At 41.5% G+C, this 19280-nt stretch overlaps 1 protein-coding gene across 3 annotated transcripts in view; it reads left to right on the top strand.

The window, feature by feature from the left end:
- LOC126184561 (casein kinase II subunit beta-like) overlaps positions 1-19280 on the top strand; it is a 75770-nt gene that overhangs the window by 3990 nt on the left and 52500 nt on the right. For all 3 annotated transcript variants that reach the window (XM_049926987.1, XM_049926989.1, XM_049926988.1), the window contains exon 3: positions 12148-12223. In XM_049926987.1, the coding sequence (XP_049782944.1) occupies positions 12148-12223 (76 nt within the window). The remainder of the gene's footprint in view (positions 1-12147; positions 12224-19280) is intronic.

The raw sequence follows: 19280 nt of genomic DNA, 5'->3' as shown, positions 1-19280 counted from the left end.
CATCAGTTATTTTGCTCCTCAAATTGCAAACCTAATATCCCCAGTAACACCTGGTTTAATTCAACTACATTCCATTATCATTATTTTGCTTTTGTTGTTGTTCATCTTAAATCATCCTTTCAAGACACTGTCAATTTTGTTCAGCTGTTCTTCCAGGTCCTTTGCTGGTCTGACAGACTTACAGTATCGTTGGCAAACCTCAGAGTTTTTATTTCTTCTCCATGGATTTTGATTCCCACTCCAAATTTTTCTTTTGTTTCCTTTACTGCTTGCTGAATGTACAGATTGAATAACGTCTGTGACTTATTAAACTGATAGTTCGGTAATTTTCACATCTGTCAACATCTGCTTTCTTTGGGATTAGAATTATTATATTCTTATCGAAGTCTGATGGTATTTAGCCCGTCTCAATCATCTTGTTCACCAGATGGTAGAGTTTTGTCAGGGCTGGCTCTCCCAAGGCTATCAGTAGCTCTAATGGAATGTTGTCTACTCCCAGGACCTTGTTTCGGCTTAGGTCTTTCAGTGCTCTGTCAAACTCTTCATGCAGTATCATATCTCCCATTTCATCTTCATCTACATCCTCTTTCATTTCCATAATATTGCCCTCAAGTGCATCGCCCTTGTATAGATCCTCTATATACTCCTTCCACCTTTCTGCTTTCCCTTCTTTGCTTAGAACTGGGTTTCCATCTGAGCTCTTGATATTCATACAAGTGGTTCTCTTCTCTCCAAAGGTCTCTTTAATTTTCCTGTAGGCAGTATCTATCTTACCCTAGTGAGATAAGCCTCTACATCCTTACATTTGACCTCTAGCCATCCCTGCTTAGCCATTTTGCACTTCCTGTCAATATCGTTTTTGAGACATTTGTATTCCTTTTTGCCTGCTTCATTTACTGCATTTTTATATTTTCTCCTTTCATCAATTGATTTCGATATTTCTTCTGTTACCCAAGGATTTCTACTAGCCCTGGTCTTTTTACTCACTTGATCCTCTGATGCCTTCACTATTTCATCTCTCAAAGCTACCCATTCTTGTTCTATTGTATTTCTTTCCCTCGTTCTTGTCAGTCATTCTCTAATGCTCTCTTTGAAACTCTGTACAACCTCTGGTTCTTTTAGTTTAGCCAGGTCCCATCTCCTGAAATTCCCACCTTTTTGCAGTTTTTTCAGTTTTAATCTATAGTTCACAACAAATAGATTGTGGTCAGAATGAATAGATCTAGAAAATAGTGTTACTATAATTAGAACATTGAGCAAGTAGTAGTGTGAAAAGGCAAGGGGATCATGGCCTGATCATCTAGATTTAAGTTTTGTGTGGTTTACCAATATCAGTCAATGTGAATACTAGGATAGTTGCTATAACAAGACCACAGAATAAATCTCACTTCCAGACTGTAAAAAGAATAAAAATGTGAAAGTGACATTCTGGGATAGGTTTTGTGCTGCAGAAAACGAATACATAATTAGGTGTTATAATACTTGAGTAATTTTTGTTTCTTTGATACTGATGTAAATTATTCAGTGATTTTTGACATGAGCAGGAAAGTATATAGCTTGAAATATGGATGTACATGTTAAGGCATACAATACAAAAGTCTGTCAAATTTTTAAGATGAAGCATTACCGTTCCCATGCCAAGTGCTGTAATTTCAGAAAAAGTTCCAATGTGATCATCAAGGAGTTAGCTGAAATTTTGTGTGAACATTTGCATATGTTCCGAATGAACATTGGTAAAGTTTCATGATCATTAATTAAATACTTCGGAGATATAGTCATTTGTTTGACCCGATAGCGTAGCTACACTATGTGATCAAGTGTCCAGACGCCTGGCTGAAAATGACTTAAAAGTTCATGGCGCCCTCCATCTGTAATGCTGGAATTCAATATGGTGTTGGCCCCCCATTAGCCCCTTCATGGCAACTTCCACTCTCGCAATCATATATTCAATCAGGTGATGGAAGGTTTCTTGGGAATGGCAGCCCATTCAAGGAGTGCTGCACTGAGGAGAGGTATTGATGTCGATCAGTGAGGCCAGGCACGAAGTCGGCATTCCAAAACATCCCAAAGCTGTTCAATAGGATTCAGGTCAGGGCTCCGTGCAGGCCAGTCTGTTACAGGGATGTTTTTGTCATGTAACTACTCCGCCACAGGCCGTGCATTATGAATAGGTGCTCGATCATGTTGAAAGATGTACTCGCCATCCCTGAATTACTCTTCAACAGTGGAAAGCAAGAAGGTGCTTAAAACATAAATACAGCCTGTGCTGTGATAGTGCCATGCAAAACAAGGGGTGCAAACCCCCTCCATGAAACACCATAACACTACCATCTCCAAATTTTACTGTTGGCACTACCCACGCTGGCAGGTGACATTTACTGGGCATTCGCATACCCACACCCTGCCATTGGATCGCCACATTGTGTACCGTGATTCATCACTCCACAACGGTTTTCCATTGTTCAATTGTCCAATGTTTATACTCCTTACACCAAGCGAGCCATATTTTGCCATTTACCAGCATGGTGTGTGTGGCTTATGAGCAGGTGCCAGGCCATGAAATAAAAGTTTTCTCACCTCCCACCTGACTGTCATAGTACTTGCAGTGGATCCTGATGCAGTTAGGAATTCCTGTGTGATGGTCTGGATAGATGTCTGCCTATTACATATTACGACCCTCTTCAACTGTCGGCGGTCTCTGTTAGTCAACAGACAAGGTCAGCCTGTACGCTTTTGTGCTGTATGTGTCTTTTCATGTTTTCATTTCACTATCACATCAGCAACAGGGATGTGGAAATCTCATCTACAGACATATGACGCAAGTGACACCCAATCACCTGACTATGTTCGAAGTCCATGAGTTCCGCGGAGTTCCCCTTTCTGCTGTCACATTATCTAATGACTACTGGGGTCGCTGATATGGAGTACATGGCAATAGGTGGCAACACGATACACCTAATATGAAAACATATGTTTTGGGGGGGTGCCTGGATCCTTTTGATCACATAGTGTATCAACAGTGCACTCTGGAGTTTACAGAAACTTTGAAACATAATACGTTGGCCAATATTTTCTTGAAAAAAAAATAAAATAAAATGTGATCATTGTATAAAAGTTGTTGCAGTCTTCAGTGAAATAATAATAATAATTCCCGTGGAGGCCCGGGAAAAGATTAGGCCTCCGGTATGTTCTGCCAGTCGTAAAAGGCGACAAAAAGAACAAACCACTAGAAGGGCTAACCCCCCTTTTAGTGTGATTACTTGGTTCAGGACAGAACTAATGAAGCCTCGGACAAGCGCCGTCATGGTCGGGGACGACGCTTGAACCCTATGCCCGCCCACAATGGTAACGACACTGCGAGCCAACTGGAAAACGATTTAAATCCAAATAGAGGTGTTTTGCAGGATATACTTCCTGCAACCACCCTAGAAGGAAAACAAAGACAGAGGATGAGATGGTCAGATGAAGTTAATCGACGCCTCATGTTCTGTTATTACCAAGCAACAAACCTAGGAACCAACACAACTGGATACAGATCACAAGTATACACAACATTTATTACCAGATACCCAGAATTAAAATTTTTAACAGAACAACGACTAGCTGATCAGATCCGTGTAATAATAAAAAATAACAGGATACCCCAGTCAGAATTAGAAAACATCAAACAACAAGTACAACAAATACTGGAACAAAATAATGTGCAATCAGAAGAAGAAGAAAATACAGTAATGGACTCAAACATCTCAGAGAAAACAAACAAAGAACAAAACGCATCAATTAAACAATCAGAGGAAAACGAAATCTTAAGACAGCCACCAGAACAAGCACAAATAGAACATGAAGTGACACACATGTTAGATATAGAAGAAAAATTTCAGTTGACATATATAGAATACAAAGACACAAATACAGACATTAGACCATTCTTGCATAGACCGCCAAATAACCCACAAGTCGAAACAACAATAAAAACTATCAACACAATCATACACAACAAAATAAATGAAAATACAACTATGGAAGAGTTACAACTACTGGTTTATATAGGAGCACTCACTACACTAAATATACACACTAGGCAGAGATGAGAACCAACCAACACACAGAAGCAGCCCACAAAACCAGCATGGCAACACAGGCTACAGATCAGAATAGAAAAACTGAGAAAAGACATCGGACAGCTAACCCAATTTATAAGAAATGAAATATCAGACAAAAAACGAAAAAGGTTAGGTAAAATCTCACAACAAGAAGCAATAGAGCAATTAGATGAAAAGAAGCAGAAATTACAAGCATTGGCCAAACGACTTAGAAAATACAAAAAAAGTGAAAATAGAAGGAAACAAAACCAAACATTCAGCACAAACCAAAAGAGATTTTACCAAACAACAGATAACACACACATTAAAATAGACAATCCACCAAACACAGCAGACATGGAACACTTCTGGAGCAACATATGGTCAAACCCGGTACAACATAACAGGCATGCACAGTGGATACAAGCAGAAACAGACTCATACAAGATGATACCACAAATGCCTGAAGTGATAATTTTGCAACATGAAGTCACCCGAGCAATTAATTCTACACACAATTGGAAAGCCCCTGGAAATGATAAAATAGCAAATTTCTGGCTAAAGAAGTTCACCTCAACACATTCACATCCAACTAAATTATTTAACAGTTACATTGCAGACCCATACACATTCCCTGATACACTTGCACATGGAATAACCTATCTGAAACCTAAAGATCAAGCAGACACAGCAAACCCAGCTAAATATCGCCCCATAACATGCCTACCAACAATATACAAAATATTAACTTCAGTCATCACACAGAAATTAATGACACATACAACACAGAACAAAATTATAAATGAAGAACAAAAAGGCTGCTGCAAAGGAGCACGAGGATGTAAAGAGCAACTGATAATAGATACAGAGGTGACATATCAAGCTAAAACTAAACAAAGGTCCCTACACTACGCATACATTGATTACCAAAACGCCTTTGATAGTGTACCCCACTCATGGTTACTACAGATTTTGGAAATATACAAAGTAGATCCTAAATTGATACAGTTCCTAAACATAGTAATGAAAAATTGGAAAACCACACTTAGTATCCAAACAAATTCAGATAATATCACATCACAGCCAATACGGATTAACCGTGGAATATACCAAGGAGACTCATCAAGCCCTTTCTGGTTCTGTCTTGCTCTGAACCCACTATCCAACATGCTAAATAATACAAATTATGGATACAATATTACTGGAACATACCCACACAAAATCACACATTTGCTATACATGGATGATCTAAAACTACTGGCAGCAACAAATCAACAACTCAACCAATTACTAAAGATAACAGAAGTATTCAGCAATGATATAAATATGGCTTTTGGAACAGACAAATGTAAGAAAAATAGCATAGTCAAGGGCAAACACACTAAACAAGAAGATTACATATTGGATAACCACAGCGACTGCATAGAAGCGATGGAAAAAACAGATGCCTATAAATACCTAGGATACAGACAAAAAATAGGAATAGATAATACAAATATTAAAGAAGAACTAAAAGAAAAATATAAACAAAGACTAACAAAAATACTGAAAACAGAATTGACAGCAAGAAACAAGACAAAAGCTATAAATACTTATGCTATACCAGTATTGACCTACTCATTTGGAGTAGTGAAATGGAGTGACACAGACCTAGAAGCACTCAATACACTTACACGATCACAATGCCACAAATATAGAATACATCACATACATTCAGCAACAGAAAGATTCACATTAAGCAGAAAGGAAGGCGGAAGGGGATTTATAGATATAAAAAACCTACATTATGGACAGGTAGACAATTTAAGAAAATTCTTTCTAGAACGAGCAGAAACTAGCAAAATACACAAAGCAATCACTCATATAAATACATCAGCTACACCATTGCAATTTCATAACCACTTCTACAACCCTTTAGATCACATAACATCAACAGATACAAAGAAAGTAAATTGGAAAAAGAAAACACTACACGGCAAGCACCCGTATCATCTAACACAGCCACACATAGATCAAGACGCATCCAACACATGGCTAAGAAAAGGCAATATATACAGTGAGACGGAAGGATTCATGATCGCAATACAGGATCAAACAATAAACACCAGATATTACAGCAAGCATATTATTAAAGATCCCAATACCACAACAGATAAATGCAGACTTTGCAAACAACAAATAGAAACAGTAGATCACATCACAAGCGGATGTACAATACTAGCAAATACAGAATACCCCAGAAGACATGACAATGTAGCAAAAATAATACATCAACAACTTGCCATAAAACATAAACTAATAAAACAACACGTTCCCACATACAAGTACACACCACAAAATGTACTGGAGAATGATGAATACAAATTATACTGGAACAGAACGATTATAACAGATAAAACAACACCACATAACAAACCTGACATCATACTCACCAATAAAAAGAAGAAATTAACACAACTAATTGAAATATCCATACCCAACACAACAAATATACAGAAGAAAACAGGAGAAAAAATTGAAAAATACATCCAACTGGCTGAGGAAGTCAAGGACATGTGGCATCAGGATAAAGTCGACATTATCCCAATTATACTATCAACTACAGGAGTCATACCTCACAATATTCACCAGTACATCAATGCAATACAGCTACATCCAAACATATATATACAACTACAAAAATCTGTAATTATTGATACATGTTCAATTACCCGAAAGTTCCTAAATGCAATATAACATATACCATACAGTTACAAGGAAGTCACGCTTGACCGAGGTCCGCGTCACGTTCCATTTTTAACCAGACTTAAGTCTGAGAAAAAAAGTCAATAATAATAATAATAATAATAATAATAAATTCTTGAGTGATTTACATATGGAAAAATCTGAAGCAGTCACCTGAAAATAATCAGCTATTTATATCTCCAGAAGTATTTTTGGGGTATGGATTAAATAACCTAATATAAAGGATAGTTTCCTCTTTTTTGTGGGTCTAGTACTCTGAGGTAAACACATTTGTTAAGTATAATTTTTTGGGTTCTGTCATATCAAAATTTCTTCCGGAGCAGTAACATAAATGATATCATCTGATGAGCAGTACAGTTTTCCTCAGGACCTCCTACAGCAAGTTAATGAAACATGTAATAAATTAAAGTAGCTTGAAGTAAGCATAAGCTTTGGATCCCAAAAGTGACATCTTCTAGCTTTCGCCTGTGACACTTACAGAATTATAGCATCAGCTTGAGATCCTGTGTAAAGAAACCCTTATCAGGTTGGGGAACCTGTGGTAAAGAAACTCACCCGTGGCTGCTGTTGCACAAGTAGGGATGCTGGCTTTCTCACTTTAAAATAAACCAGCGTTGGTTAAGCCGCCACAGGGTGCGCGCGATCTCGCGCACACACACACATACATGTATACAACTTTTCATATGTACTCTAATGTTCCACATTAACCGCAGACTATGCTAAGACACAGCATGCTATACTTTAAACCAGAATTAACGTATGGCATGAATGGCATTACACTATAAAAAAGAGATACTAACTATTCTGCATAACATGAATCCACTCCAAAAAATGTAAGGAAGATTGCTGTAAACTTCACAAAAATTTGCACGATGTGATAATGTTGTAAAACATGCAGGCTATTTATATGTTGTGTGCTGCAGCTGTTGTGCGGCAATTTTACTACTGTGATCTCCACTGCATTGGAAATGCACAGTTAAATTATGAAGTTTATAACCAGGTCAATTCTGTAGTTATAGGAGGAAAACAGAGTGAAATATGTTACCATTAGTCATTGCAAAAGATATCTTTTTTAAAAAAGTTATTCGCACTTGATTTTGCCCTCCACAGATAGTATTAAAAAATTGTAGAACATAATAAAAGATGTCACATTTAACTGAGTACCAACGAAATGGCAAACCCTTTTCAGTGCCTCTCCACCTTGTCGTTGTTTTTAGGGTCTTATATACTCAGACTGCAAAACCAAATATAGTTTTTGGGTGGTCTAGGACATACTCTTTCCAATGAAAATGATTTAAGAGTTTTCAGAAGGCGAAATGCTACTGACAGACCATAGTGTCACCTTCAACCGACAGCTGTAACTGGATGTAGATATTGAAGGACATGTGGTGAGCACACCAATCTTTTGGTCGCTGTCAGTTTTCCTGATCAAAGCTTTTATTTCTCAACCATGGAGTTCCCCAATTGGCCTCACAAGGGCCAAGAAAAAAATTGTCATTTTTGCCTCAATTTGTAAAGTGTTGAAAAGCAGTAGATGTATGAAATTTTATGTTCTGAGACCTTTTATTAGTAAGTTATTATGTGCAAAGCTTAGAGTTTATCCTGTTATTACTGCCAGAAATATAAAAACCATCAAAAATCTGGGATAAGGATTCACTGATAGTTTTTACCAATTTACTATCAGCAAATGATGATCGTTTATTTTCAAATGGCCATTTATGTACACTAGTCCATTCAGTCACCAGTTGGACTAGACAATTTTTGTCCATCAGTATATGTGCTGGAATGAGATTTTCACTCTTCTGCGGGGCGTGCACTGATACGAAACTTCCTGGCAGATTAAAACTATGTGCTGGACCAAGACTCGAACTCGGGACCTTTGCCTTTTGCGGGCAAGTGCCCTACCAACTGAGCTACCCAAGCATGACTCACGCCCTCTCCTCACAGCTTTAATTCTGCCAGTACCTCATCTCCTACCTTCCAAACTTCACAGGAGCTCTCCTGCGAACCTTGCAGAACTCGCTCTCCTGGATGAAAGGATATTTGCAAAGACATGGCTTTGCCACAAACTGGGGGATGTTTCCAGAATGAAATTTTCACTCTGCAGTGAAGTGTGTGCTCATATGAAACTTCCTTTAGTATATGTGCTGTATATCTTGGCACTTCACATGTGGTGTGCTAGAAGTGGAGAGATAGGCAGAATCCTTTTTCATTTGCTCCGAGCATGTGGGAAGTGCTAAGTTACATTGTGTACGGAACAGTGGTTCTTGGTATACGGAAATACTTTCAACAGTATTAGCTTTTGGAACATGGTTCTTCAGTATGTATCTGAAGTATAATTCTTGGCAAAGTACTCGTATTTTATAATGTTTAAAGCAATGTACAAATATATCTGCAAGAATTTACCACACTCCAAAAATGCATCACATAGATCTTTGTCATTATTACAGGAAGTCTCCAGACTTCACAAATCCTGAGATTGTGACAAATAGAAACTGTGTTTTAGCCTCTCTCAAATGATCAACACGATGTCTATTATGGCAAGAGTAAAATCATTATCCTGTCAGTTCCAGATACTTAATATTTTTCCCCATCACATGACCACAGGTTTGTATCTCTTTAAAGACTGAGTTCATTGTTACTTTACCAATACTCATCCTGAAGTAGACATTATAACCACATTTCAAAATGCAAAATTTCCACAAAAAAATCAGAGTACAAGCATGGACTTTGATGAAAATTCAGATGTGACTCCTGACTTTGAAATTGTACAGGAACATCTGTTTTTCAATGTTTGTATCAGTGCAAGTTGAAAATAGTGTGATGCTTATGCCATGGTAGTTATGGGGTGTAACAAACAAGTGCCACAATGATTTGACAATAGACTTTGATGCCTTAGGCACTAAGGCGCTTATGCCCTTACCTTGACCCTTCCTTCCTTTCCTTTCCTTGCTGGTGCCCTTTATCCAGCCAATGCTGTGTCAGAACTGATATAGCACATCTCCAGTTTTGCGGGGAACCAACCACACCTGTACGTACTCTATTATTATGAGGAGGTTGCCACTCCCAAAGATGTTTTAAAGCCACTGCCAGCCACCCTCCAGAGAGGAATATGTGTATCCCTTCTGGCTCATCCAGTGCATTTGCATGGCTGAAGTAACATTCTGTGACTGAGGTGGGAACCATTCCAATGTTTACCTCAGTGGATGTGGAAAATCGCGTAAAGATCATGTTCAGGGTGGCCACCACACTGACCCTTGTCGTTAATCTGGGAGGCAAGTTTAATACTGGACCACTGCACCTCTCACCATCCCAGAAGCAGGCATTTTAAAGTGTTCAGCTGTCCAGGTGGTTCATCTTGCCACTAAATAGATAAAGTGTGGCATTCACAATGGAGGGTTCAGTGATCCCGTGTCTGAAACTGTAGAATTCATGTCAGTTTTTGGTTGGAATAATTTTTGTATTTAATTTGAATATATTTTCAATCAATTATTGTCAAGAGGTTGATCTATGTTGATAAAATGATATATAAAAATGTAACAATGGAAAGTCCAGGTTGGAATATCAACAATATTACGTAAAGAGCAGTTTGCTACTCACCGTGAAGGTGACACACTGAGTTGCAGACAGGCACATCGAAAAGACTGTTACACATTAAGCTTTTCGTCAGAGCCATCTTCAGAAAAGGAAACACATACCTACATTCACACAAGTGAGCACATCTGTCACACAGGTATGCACAACCTGTCTGCAACTCAACATGTCGGTTCTATGGTGAGTAGTGATTTATCCTTTTCATAATATATAAAAATTTAAAATTTTAATGTCACAAAATATAAAATGTGGTAAAACTGAAAAACTAAAAATTATAACTGGAAAGTTGTACGCACACTGTCGGTCACTGAGCCACAGCTTGAAACCTGACTGAAGCAGCCAGGTGAACTTAGCCAGTGGTGATGCCAACAACATTCAAAAATAGTGCTGGTACTGTGCCTGTTCTTAAGTTGGGAAAGTGATTGAAGTATTGTTGAAATAGTCTACTATACCTACTATACCTTCATTAACACTGTATCTTTACATCAACTTTTCATCTCATTACCAAAGTTTTGAGTCTAAGGCCTCTAACCAGTTCCTTCCTTCTGTGAAGTGAGCTGGATTTTTTCCTCTCTATATACATAAGTGGTTTGACAGACAGGGTGAGTAGCAATTTATGGCTGTTGGCTGACAACACAGTGGTGTACGGGATGGTGTCGTTGAGTGACCAGGAATGCCTATGACGACTTGGACAAAATTTCTAATTGGTATGATTAACGGTAGCTTGCTCTAAATGCAGAAAAGTCTAAGTTGATGTGGATGAGTATAAAAGACAGCCCTGTAACGTTTGAATACAGCCTTAGTAGGGTGCAGATTGACACAGTCATCGCGAATAAATACGTTGCATAGTGATATGAAATGGGAAGAGCACATCACTTTGATGGTACAGAAGGTGAATGCTTGACTCCATTTTATTGGGAGAATTTTGGTTAAGTGTAGCTCATTCATAAAGGAGACAGTGTATAGAATACTAGTGCAACTCAGTCTTGAGTTCTGTTGCTGTTGATCAGCAAACACGTATTATGAAGATGCATCATGAAGTCAGATGGGAATCTCTAGAGGAAAGATGATGCTCTTCCTGCAAGGCACTATTGCACAGATTTATTGTTATTGCAGAACGATTCTACTGCTGCCAATGTACATTTCATTGAAAGGTCCTGAAGATAATATGCGAGAAATTTAGAGTTTGTATAGAGGTTTTTAGACAGTCTAATTTTTTCCTCACTCTATTTTCATGTGGAATAGGAGAGGAAATGTTTAGTAGTGGTACAAAGTACTTGCTGCAATGCACTGTATGGTGGTTTGTGGCGTGTGTATGTAGTTGTAGATGTTTTGTGTTTGAAATATCAGGAGAAGGAATAATTATCTACCCCTGCATTTTCAAAACTTCGTTGTTCCTGTTTAAACACTATGTGGTTATTTCTTCTTGTATTTCAGTTAATGTTAATGCAGTATATTAGAAACATATCTAGTCTCTTCTTGAATTTATTATCCCTTGTGTAGATTGACTGTTATTCAGTGCAGATACCTAGTTGGTCTTGGATCATATGAACAATTTACTGTTCATTTGTACAGTAAGTGCTTTAGTCATGTAGCATGCATTTAGAATAATCTTCACATAGGCAATAGATTAATTTACTTTTTTCTTCAGTCAACTGCAATGTTCTACTCAACTATGAGAAATTATGAATATCATAATTGTTTATTGTAACTGATTCATTTTCAGGACAATGAGCAGCTCGGAGGAGGTTTCTTGGATATCATGGTTTTGCGGGCTTAGAGGAAATGAGTTCTTCTGCGAGGTAAATACTGTAACTTGGCAGGTTAATTATGTAGTACTCATGTGTTCTTGTGTGAACAGATGTTTACTGGGAATGACTGTTTACAGAACAAAGAAAAATTGACACTGCAGTGCATTATTCACTTAACATATAATAAAACTGGAAACTTTAAATCAGAAAATACAAAGGTGTGCTGAAAAGTAATGCCTCTGAATTTTTTATGTGAAAACTCTTAAAGCTTTTTAAATAAAAGAAACATTAACTTTCAATATCTGTATTCTTCCCGTCAACATATTTGCAGCCCTTTGCCAATAGAGGGCTCTGAATTGTAGCATGTAACAGTGTTGTGTAATGTAACTGTGTCAGTGCATGAGAAACAGCATGCTTTATTAATGTTTTGAATTTGAAAGTTCGTACACACATGGAGCAATCTCTCCTCCAACATGAAAATGCCAGACCACACACAAGTGCTGCAACATCTGCAACAATCAGATACCTTGCATTCATTGTCGTTGATCATCCTCCATACAGTCCCAGCTTGGCCCCGTCCCGTATTTTTCTGTTTCCAAATCATAAAGAACACCTTTGAGGATTTCATTTTGGTAGTGATGAAGCACCACAACAAAGTTAAACATTCTTCAGTGATGGTATCAAGAAACTGTTACCTCATTGGGAGAAATGTATTTATTGCCAGGGTAACTGTGGAGAAATAAATATATGGACATGAACAAAAAGGATGTAGAATGTAAATTCTGTTTGTTTTATTTAAAAAGCCTTAAGAGTTTTCACAAAAAAATTGGAGAAATGACTCTTCAGCATGCACTCATACATTTGTTGGTGTGTAACGTCTGTCAGCTAGAAAGGCTTTTATGAGTCTGTGAGTGACACAGGTTAATAAGAAATCCATGGATAACAGGCAAAAATGTTCGAAATTACATGCTATTCAATATTGTACCTCCAATTCCGTGAGTAACACATTTTATCTTGAAGCCAGAATAGTGATCCCACCACTGTAATAAAACAAAATCCAGTAGTGTTGACACCTTTCATTTGAATCAGTAATATATTTGAGAATTGTGTTCCCTGAGTGAGTTCCAAATATGGTGTTGGATTCTCTTCTGGAAATGTTATTCTGTATTGAGAGGCAGCTTAGTGTTGAGCATGTAATGTTTTGAGCTCCCTCTACAGGGGTTGTACAGTTGAAACCTTTATGTCTGTCATTGTAAATTGTTGACTGCTGCCAAAACAGGTCTGCTGGTATTTCAGAGATATGAGACAGTATTACAGCTTTAGTGTCAGGTGGAACTTGCTGTTGATATCACCAGCAGATGGAACACGTCTCACAATAAGGGAGATATTTGGCATTACAAAAATAAGTTTGTAGAATGTGAGGATACAGCATAAACAAGATGAAATGACAGATCTTTTTCTTCAAAATGAATGTGTGTTTCGTATTATTCTGGTACTGTTAATACTGAGCATTATTATGCCTAGCAGCAGTATGGCATTCAGCCATCATGCCTTTCATTTTGTGTGTGTGTGTGTGTGTGTGTGTGTGTGTGTGTATTTTGATCCTTCGGTGAGTTCCACACTTCAGATAGCTGGTGCAGGGAGAGGAGTTACCAAAGTCCCAGTTTTTCCTCTGGTATGTGGGCAACATTTCATCTAGATTAGGGAGGACCCTAAACAAGCATTACATTAATCTTCTGGTCACCAACAAAGATGTGTGCTCTTCTCAGCATGTTGAAGGATGACCTGGGTTTGTGGAAGGCTGGAGTTTACAGAATACCTTGTCAATGTGGCAAAGTCTACATTGGTCAGCCCCCCTGCGGGTCTGGCAGTTAGAACAGGCCCGAGGTATTCCTGCCTGTCGTACGAGGTGACTTAAAGGAGTTTCACACATTTCAGCCTTTATGTGATGGTCCCCTGTAGGGTTTGACCTCCATTCTTCAAAATTTTTTCCAAAGAGCGAGCCAATTGGTGAAGGACGCCTTACAAGGTGCATTGTGTACATTGTGCATTGAGATCTTTAGCCCACTTTCTCTTGGTCGCATTGCAGTCCTGCCCATTCGCCATCTCTTGGGCGAGGACACCTTCCTGGGTGTGTTTTCCACCATGCACGATGCAGTGTCACTTTACGTGCCAACGATGACAATGGACTTCTTTGCACCTGATATCCAGCACGGTAGCCAGTCCGTTGTGGTGGGGCCACAATGTACCCTGTTGGTTGTAGCCCCCTGACCACACAGGGATCGATCTGCTGATGCCTGTGCTGTTAACTCCCCACGTATGCCAAGGGGTAGATGCCTATCGCCCTGGGGCATCGGGACTCCCGGCAATGACCATCTTGCCAGGTGGCCTTGCTGTGGCTGGTGGTGAGGGGCCCCTGGTCGGAGTGGGTAGCATCAGGGCGGATGACACGCAGTGAAGTGTAGTCAATCATCTCTTGCTGGTGGTGAAACACCAGCAGTCTCTAAGCGAAGACGAGCTCAATTCAACGTGCAGAAGTACGACCCCAAATTGTTCCCCTCCCTGGCCACACCATGAGAGGAACGTCAGGCTAAGAATGGCAGCGGATCTTATTCGCCCCAGTACCTTGTATGTTTGAGAGCTGATGGGGAATCTTTCCTGATGATGAGGCCTCCGTTTTTTGTTGAGCTCTTAGAGGTCAAGTTCAGGGAGGTGGAGGGCTTGTCCAAAATGAGATTTGGGTCAGTCTTGATCAAAACAGCATCCTCTGCCTAGTCACGGGAGTTACTCGCTTGTGACAAGCTGGCAAATGTTTCTGTAACCATCACGCCCCGTAAGAGCTTAAATATGGTCCAGGGTATCATATTTCACAGAGACCTTCTTTTGCAGTCATACGATGAGCTGCACGCTAATTTAGAGCGGCGAGGTGTACATTTTGTCCAGCGTGTCCATCAGGGGTCCAAAGGACAATCAAGTTGTCACCGGTGCCTTCATCTTGCCATTTGAGGATGATAAATTGCCCGAGAAGGTCAAGGTGATTTTCTACCGGTGTGATGTGAAGCCCTATATCCCTTCCCCGATGCGGTGCTTTAAGTGCTGGAAGTGCGGCCATTTGTCTTCCTGCTGTACTTCCAGAGTCACATGCTGAGATTGTGGACGCCCATAACATCCCAATACTCCATGTGCCTGGCCTCCCATCTGTATCAACTGCAGAGAGCACCATTCACCTTGCTCGCCTGACTGCAGGATCCTACAGAAAGAAAGGAAAATCATGGATTACATGACCCTGGACAGACTGACCTACCCCCCCCCTCCCCCCAGGGGGTCCACAACTCTTTTGTGGATATGTGCGTAGCGAGCACTGGACCCCGAGCTAATGTGGCCTTCCTTCCTTTCTGGGCTGCATACCTTCCCTTTCCGCATCCTTCCCTACCCCCCCATCTTCGCCCCCCTCCCCTCACCTCTGGCTCTTTCCTTCCCTTTCTCCCCCTCTGGGAGTATGGTTTGTGCCTACGTCCAGAGACGGACGCTCGTAAATGTAACGCATTCTTCGCCTCCTCTGCTTGTATGTCTTCATCCTTCCTTTGTCCTTCTCTTTTCTTGACCCCTTCTCTTTACCCTTTTCTCTGCTGCGGCGTTTGAGACCTCTCTTCTTTCCTTTCCCTTTCTTTGTTTTTCCCTTTCTCTTTCTTCCTCCCTGTGAGTGTCTGAAGGCCGACCCATGCATTTCTGTGCGTAGCCAGTGACGGGGTAATTCGTAATTCCCCGCCCCAGGTAGACAGGTAGGACACGTACGTACCCCCTGGTAACGGCCAGGGCCAGGGAGGGGTGATTACCCGAGCTGATACCTTCCGAAAGTGCCGATTGGTCCCTCCGTCCGTTTGTCGGGAGGTGTGAACAATCACCTAAGGCGGGTGTGCCCTCAGTGAGGGCCCCCACAAGGGAGGAGTGCGTCATCGGAGACGCCGGTAATCATGGGGGATTCTTCCGCAATGGTTTCCTCACCTTCCACTATGTCTGCTCACAAGCGTAAGTTCACTGAGTCTCAGCCACAGACAGTTCTTCCATCGTTGCCACAGTTCCTTGTTGTTTCTTGGTCTGACGAAGGTCACGACTTCTCCATGGGCAACACTTTCATTATTCAGAAAGGTGTCGACGCAATTGCAGGTCCTGTAAAGTCTTGTTCCAGATTATGGAATGGCACCTTGTTGTTAGAAACAGTCAGTGCCCTCCAGGCACAAAAATTGCTGCGTACTTCACTGCTCCACACCTTCCCTGTCCAGGTTGAAGCACACCGCACTTTAAATTCCTCACGTGGAGTCGTTTATACACGCTCCCTCGATGGATTGTCTGACGAAGAAATTCAGCACTACCTGTCTGACCAGGGCGTAACGGCTGTTCATAGAGTTATGAAAAGGGTTGACACGAACATCATTCCAACCCGCACCGTCTTCTTGACATTTGACAAAGTTCGACTCCCATCGAAAATCAAAGCAGGCTGTGAGATAATTTCCGTTCGCCCTTACGTCCCAAACCCTATGCGTTGCTATCGGTGTCAGCAGTTCAATCACACCAGCCAGTCCTGTTCCAATCTGGCCAAATGTGATACATGTGGCAAGGATGCCCATGAGGATGCTTGTCCACCTCCATCCCCTCGCTACATAAACTGTATTGGTGACCTCGCTGCTTCCTCTAGAGATTGCCCCGTTTTTAAAGACGAAAAGCTCATCCAGGAAATCAGAGTGAAGGAAAAGGTTTCGACCTTTGCTGCTCGAAAATTATTCGCTAGTCGACAGCCCACCGTGCCTCAGACAGGAAAATACAGCACTGTCCTTGCTTCTCCTCGGCCAACAAAGGAGGCGGCCACGCAGACTTGTGACCTCACCTTTAGTGCCACGGTCGTCAGATCGGCCAGCGCAAAGATAGCCCGTTCAACCTCACCACTTTCGCCTGCCCACTCTGTGGCTCATCCTTCATCAGGTTCTGCTAAATCTCGAGCCCAAAAGTCAGACACCAAGACTTCGAAAAAAGAGCATACTCTTGAAGATTTTTTACGTACCCCAACTTCACAACCATCGGTTCCTCCTTCATCTAAACATCATACTTCCAAGAAGGCTACAAAGAAACCCAGTTCCTCTCCTTCTCCGCCAAGGCGTGTCCCATCTACAGCACCACCTGGCGGAAATCGCCCTCGGCCGTCTTCTGTGTCGCCAAGGCGCACTGCTGGCGGCCGATCAACTGGCCAATCGCTGGTGGCAGGAGCTGCTCCTGAACAACCTATGGATCAGGATCTTCTGCCTTCGGCTGAATGCCATTCCATGCTGTCGGTCGCAAGCTCTGAGCAGTCGTTGAGTTGACAGCAACCTTGGTCACATTCCTCCATTTTCTGTTCACCCTATGTCCATTATCCACTGGAATATCCGCGGCATTCGAGACAATCGGGATGAATTGTCGATCCTCTTACAATCCTACTCGCCGGTCATCTTCTGTCTTCAGGAAACAAAGCTGCATCCCCATGACCGCTTTGTCCTCCCCCATTTTCAGTCCATTCGATTTTATCTCCCCTCTGTTGAAGGCACTCCAGCCCATGGAGGACTCATGATTCTTCTCCATGATACTCTCTATTATCAACCAATCCACTTAAACACTTCCTTCCAAGCTGTCGTTGTCCGTCTTTCCCTTTCTGGATATACCTTTTCTCTTTGTACTGTATACATTCCATCGTCCACACCAATGGCACGAGCTCATCTCCTTCATGTTCTTGGTCAGCTTCCAACCCCCTATTTGCTGGTTGGGGACTTCAATGCCCACCACCCGCTTTGGAGATCTCCACATCCTTGTCCACGTGGCTCACTATTGCTAGACGTCTTCCACCAAGCGGATCTAGTTTGCCTCAACACTGGGGTCCCTACATTTTTGTCTGCCTCCACGACAAATTTCTCTCATTTGGACCTTACGGTCGGTACTGTTCCGCTAGCTCGGCGCTTCGAATGGTTCGCACTTGATGATACACACTCGAGTGACCACTTTCCATGTGTCCTTAGACTGCAGCCTCAACTGCCATATATGCGCCCGCAACGCTGGAAGTTTGCCAAAGCCGATTGGACACTTTTTTCGTCTCTAGCGACATTCGATGACCGTCACTTTCCCAGCGATGACGATGAGGTCACACATATTACCGACGTTATTCTCACAGCTGTGGAATGTTCAATACCACGCACCTCCGAATTGCCCCGGCGCCCCCCAGTTCCTTGGTGGAACGAGGCGTGCCGTGACGCAATACGTGAGCGGCGACGTGCTCTTCGCGTTTTCCACCACCATCCTACTTTGGCCAACTGTATCCGCCATAAGCAGTTCCGTGCGAGATGCCGTCGCATCATCCACGATAGCAAGAAGGCAAGCTGGAAATTCTTTATTAGCTCATTTAACATCTTCACTCCCTCCTCGGAAGTTTGGAGTCGGCTTCGACGGTTATCAGGTGCGCCTAGTTTCTCCCCGGTCTCTGGGCTCACTGTCGCGCATGATACATTAGTGGACCCTGTCGCAATTTCTACCTCGTTGGGTCAGCACTTTGCTGAGATTTCGAGCTCTTCAAATTACCTGCCAGCATTTCTCCCGAAGAAACGTGCAGCGGAAGTGCGACCTCTTGCTTTCTCCTCTCAAAATCGCGAAAGCTACAATACTGTTTTCTCCATGCGGGAACTCCAACATGCACTCTCTTCTTCTCGCTCCTCCGCCCCAGGACCAGATGGTATCCACGTCCAAATGTTGCTGCATTTATCAACTCCTAGTCTGCGTTACCTCCTTCACCTTTATAATCGAATTTGGACCGACAGTACTTTTCCCAGATGATGGCGGGAAGCTATCGTCGTTCCTGTTCCGAAACCTGGAAAGGACAAACATCTCCCCTCTAGCTATCGCCCCATTTCTCTCACGAGTAGTGTATGTAAGGTTTTGGAGCGTATGGTGAATTGCCGTTTAGCTTGGTGGCTGGAGTCCCGCAGTCTTTTAACACCTGCCCAATGCGGATTCCAAAAGCATCGTTCTGCAGTTGACCATCTTGTTGCTCTCTCCACTTATATCATGAACAATTTTCTCTGGAAACACC

The sequence above is a fragment of the Schistocerca cancellata genome, chromosome 4 (genome assembly GCF_023864275.1).
Source record: "Schistocerca cancellata isolate TAMUIC-IGC-003103 chromosome 4, iqSchCanc2.1, whole genome shotgun sequence".
Lineage (NCBI taxonomy): Eukaryota > Metazoa > Arthropoda > Insecta > Orthoptera > Acrididae > Schistocerca > Schistocerca cancellata.
Note: the sequence above shows the minus strand (reverse complement) of the source record. Positions and strands in the feature narration are given on the sequence as shown.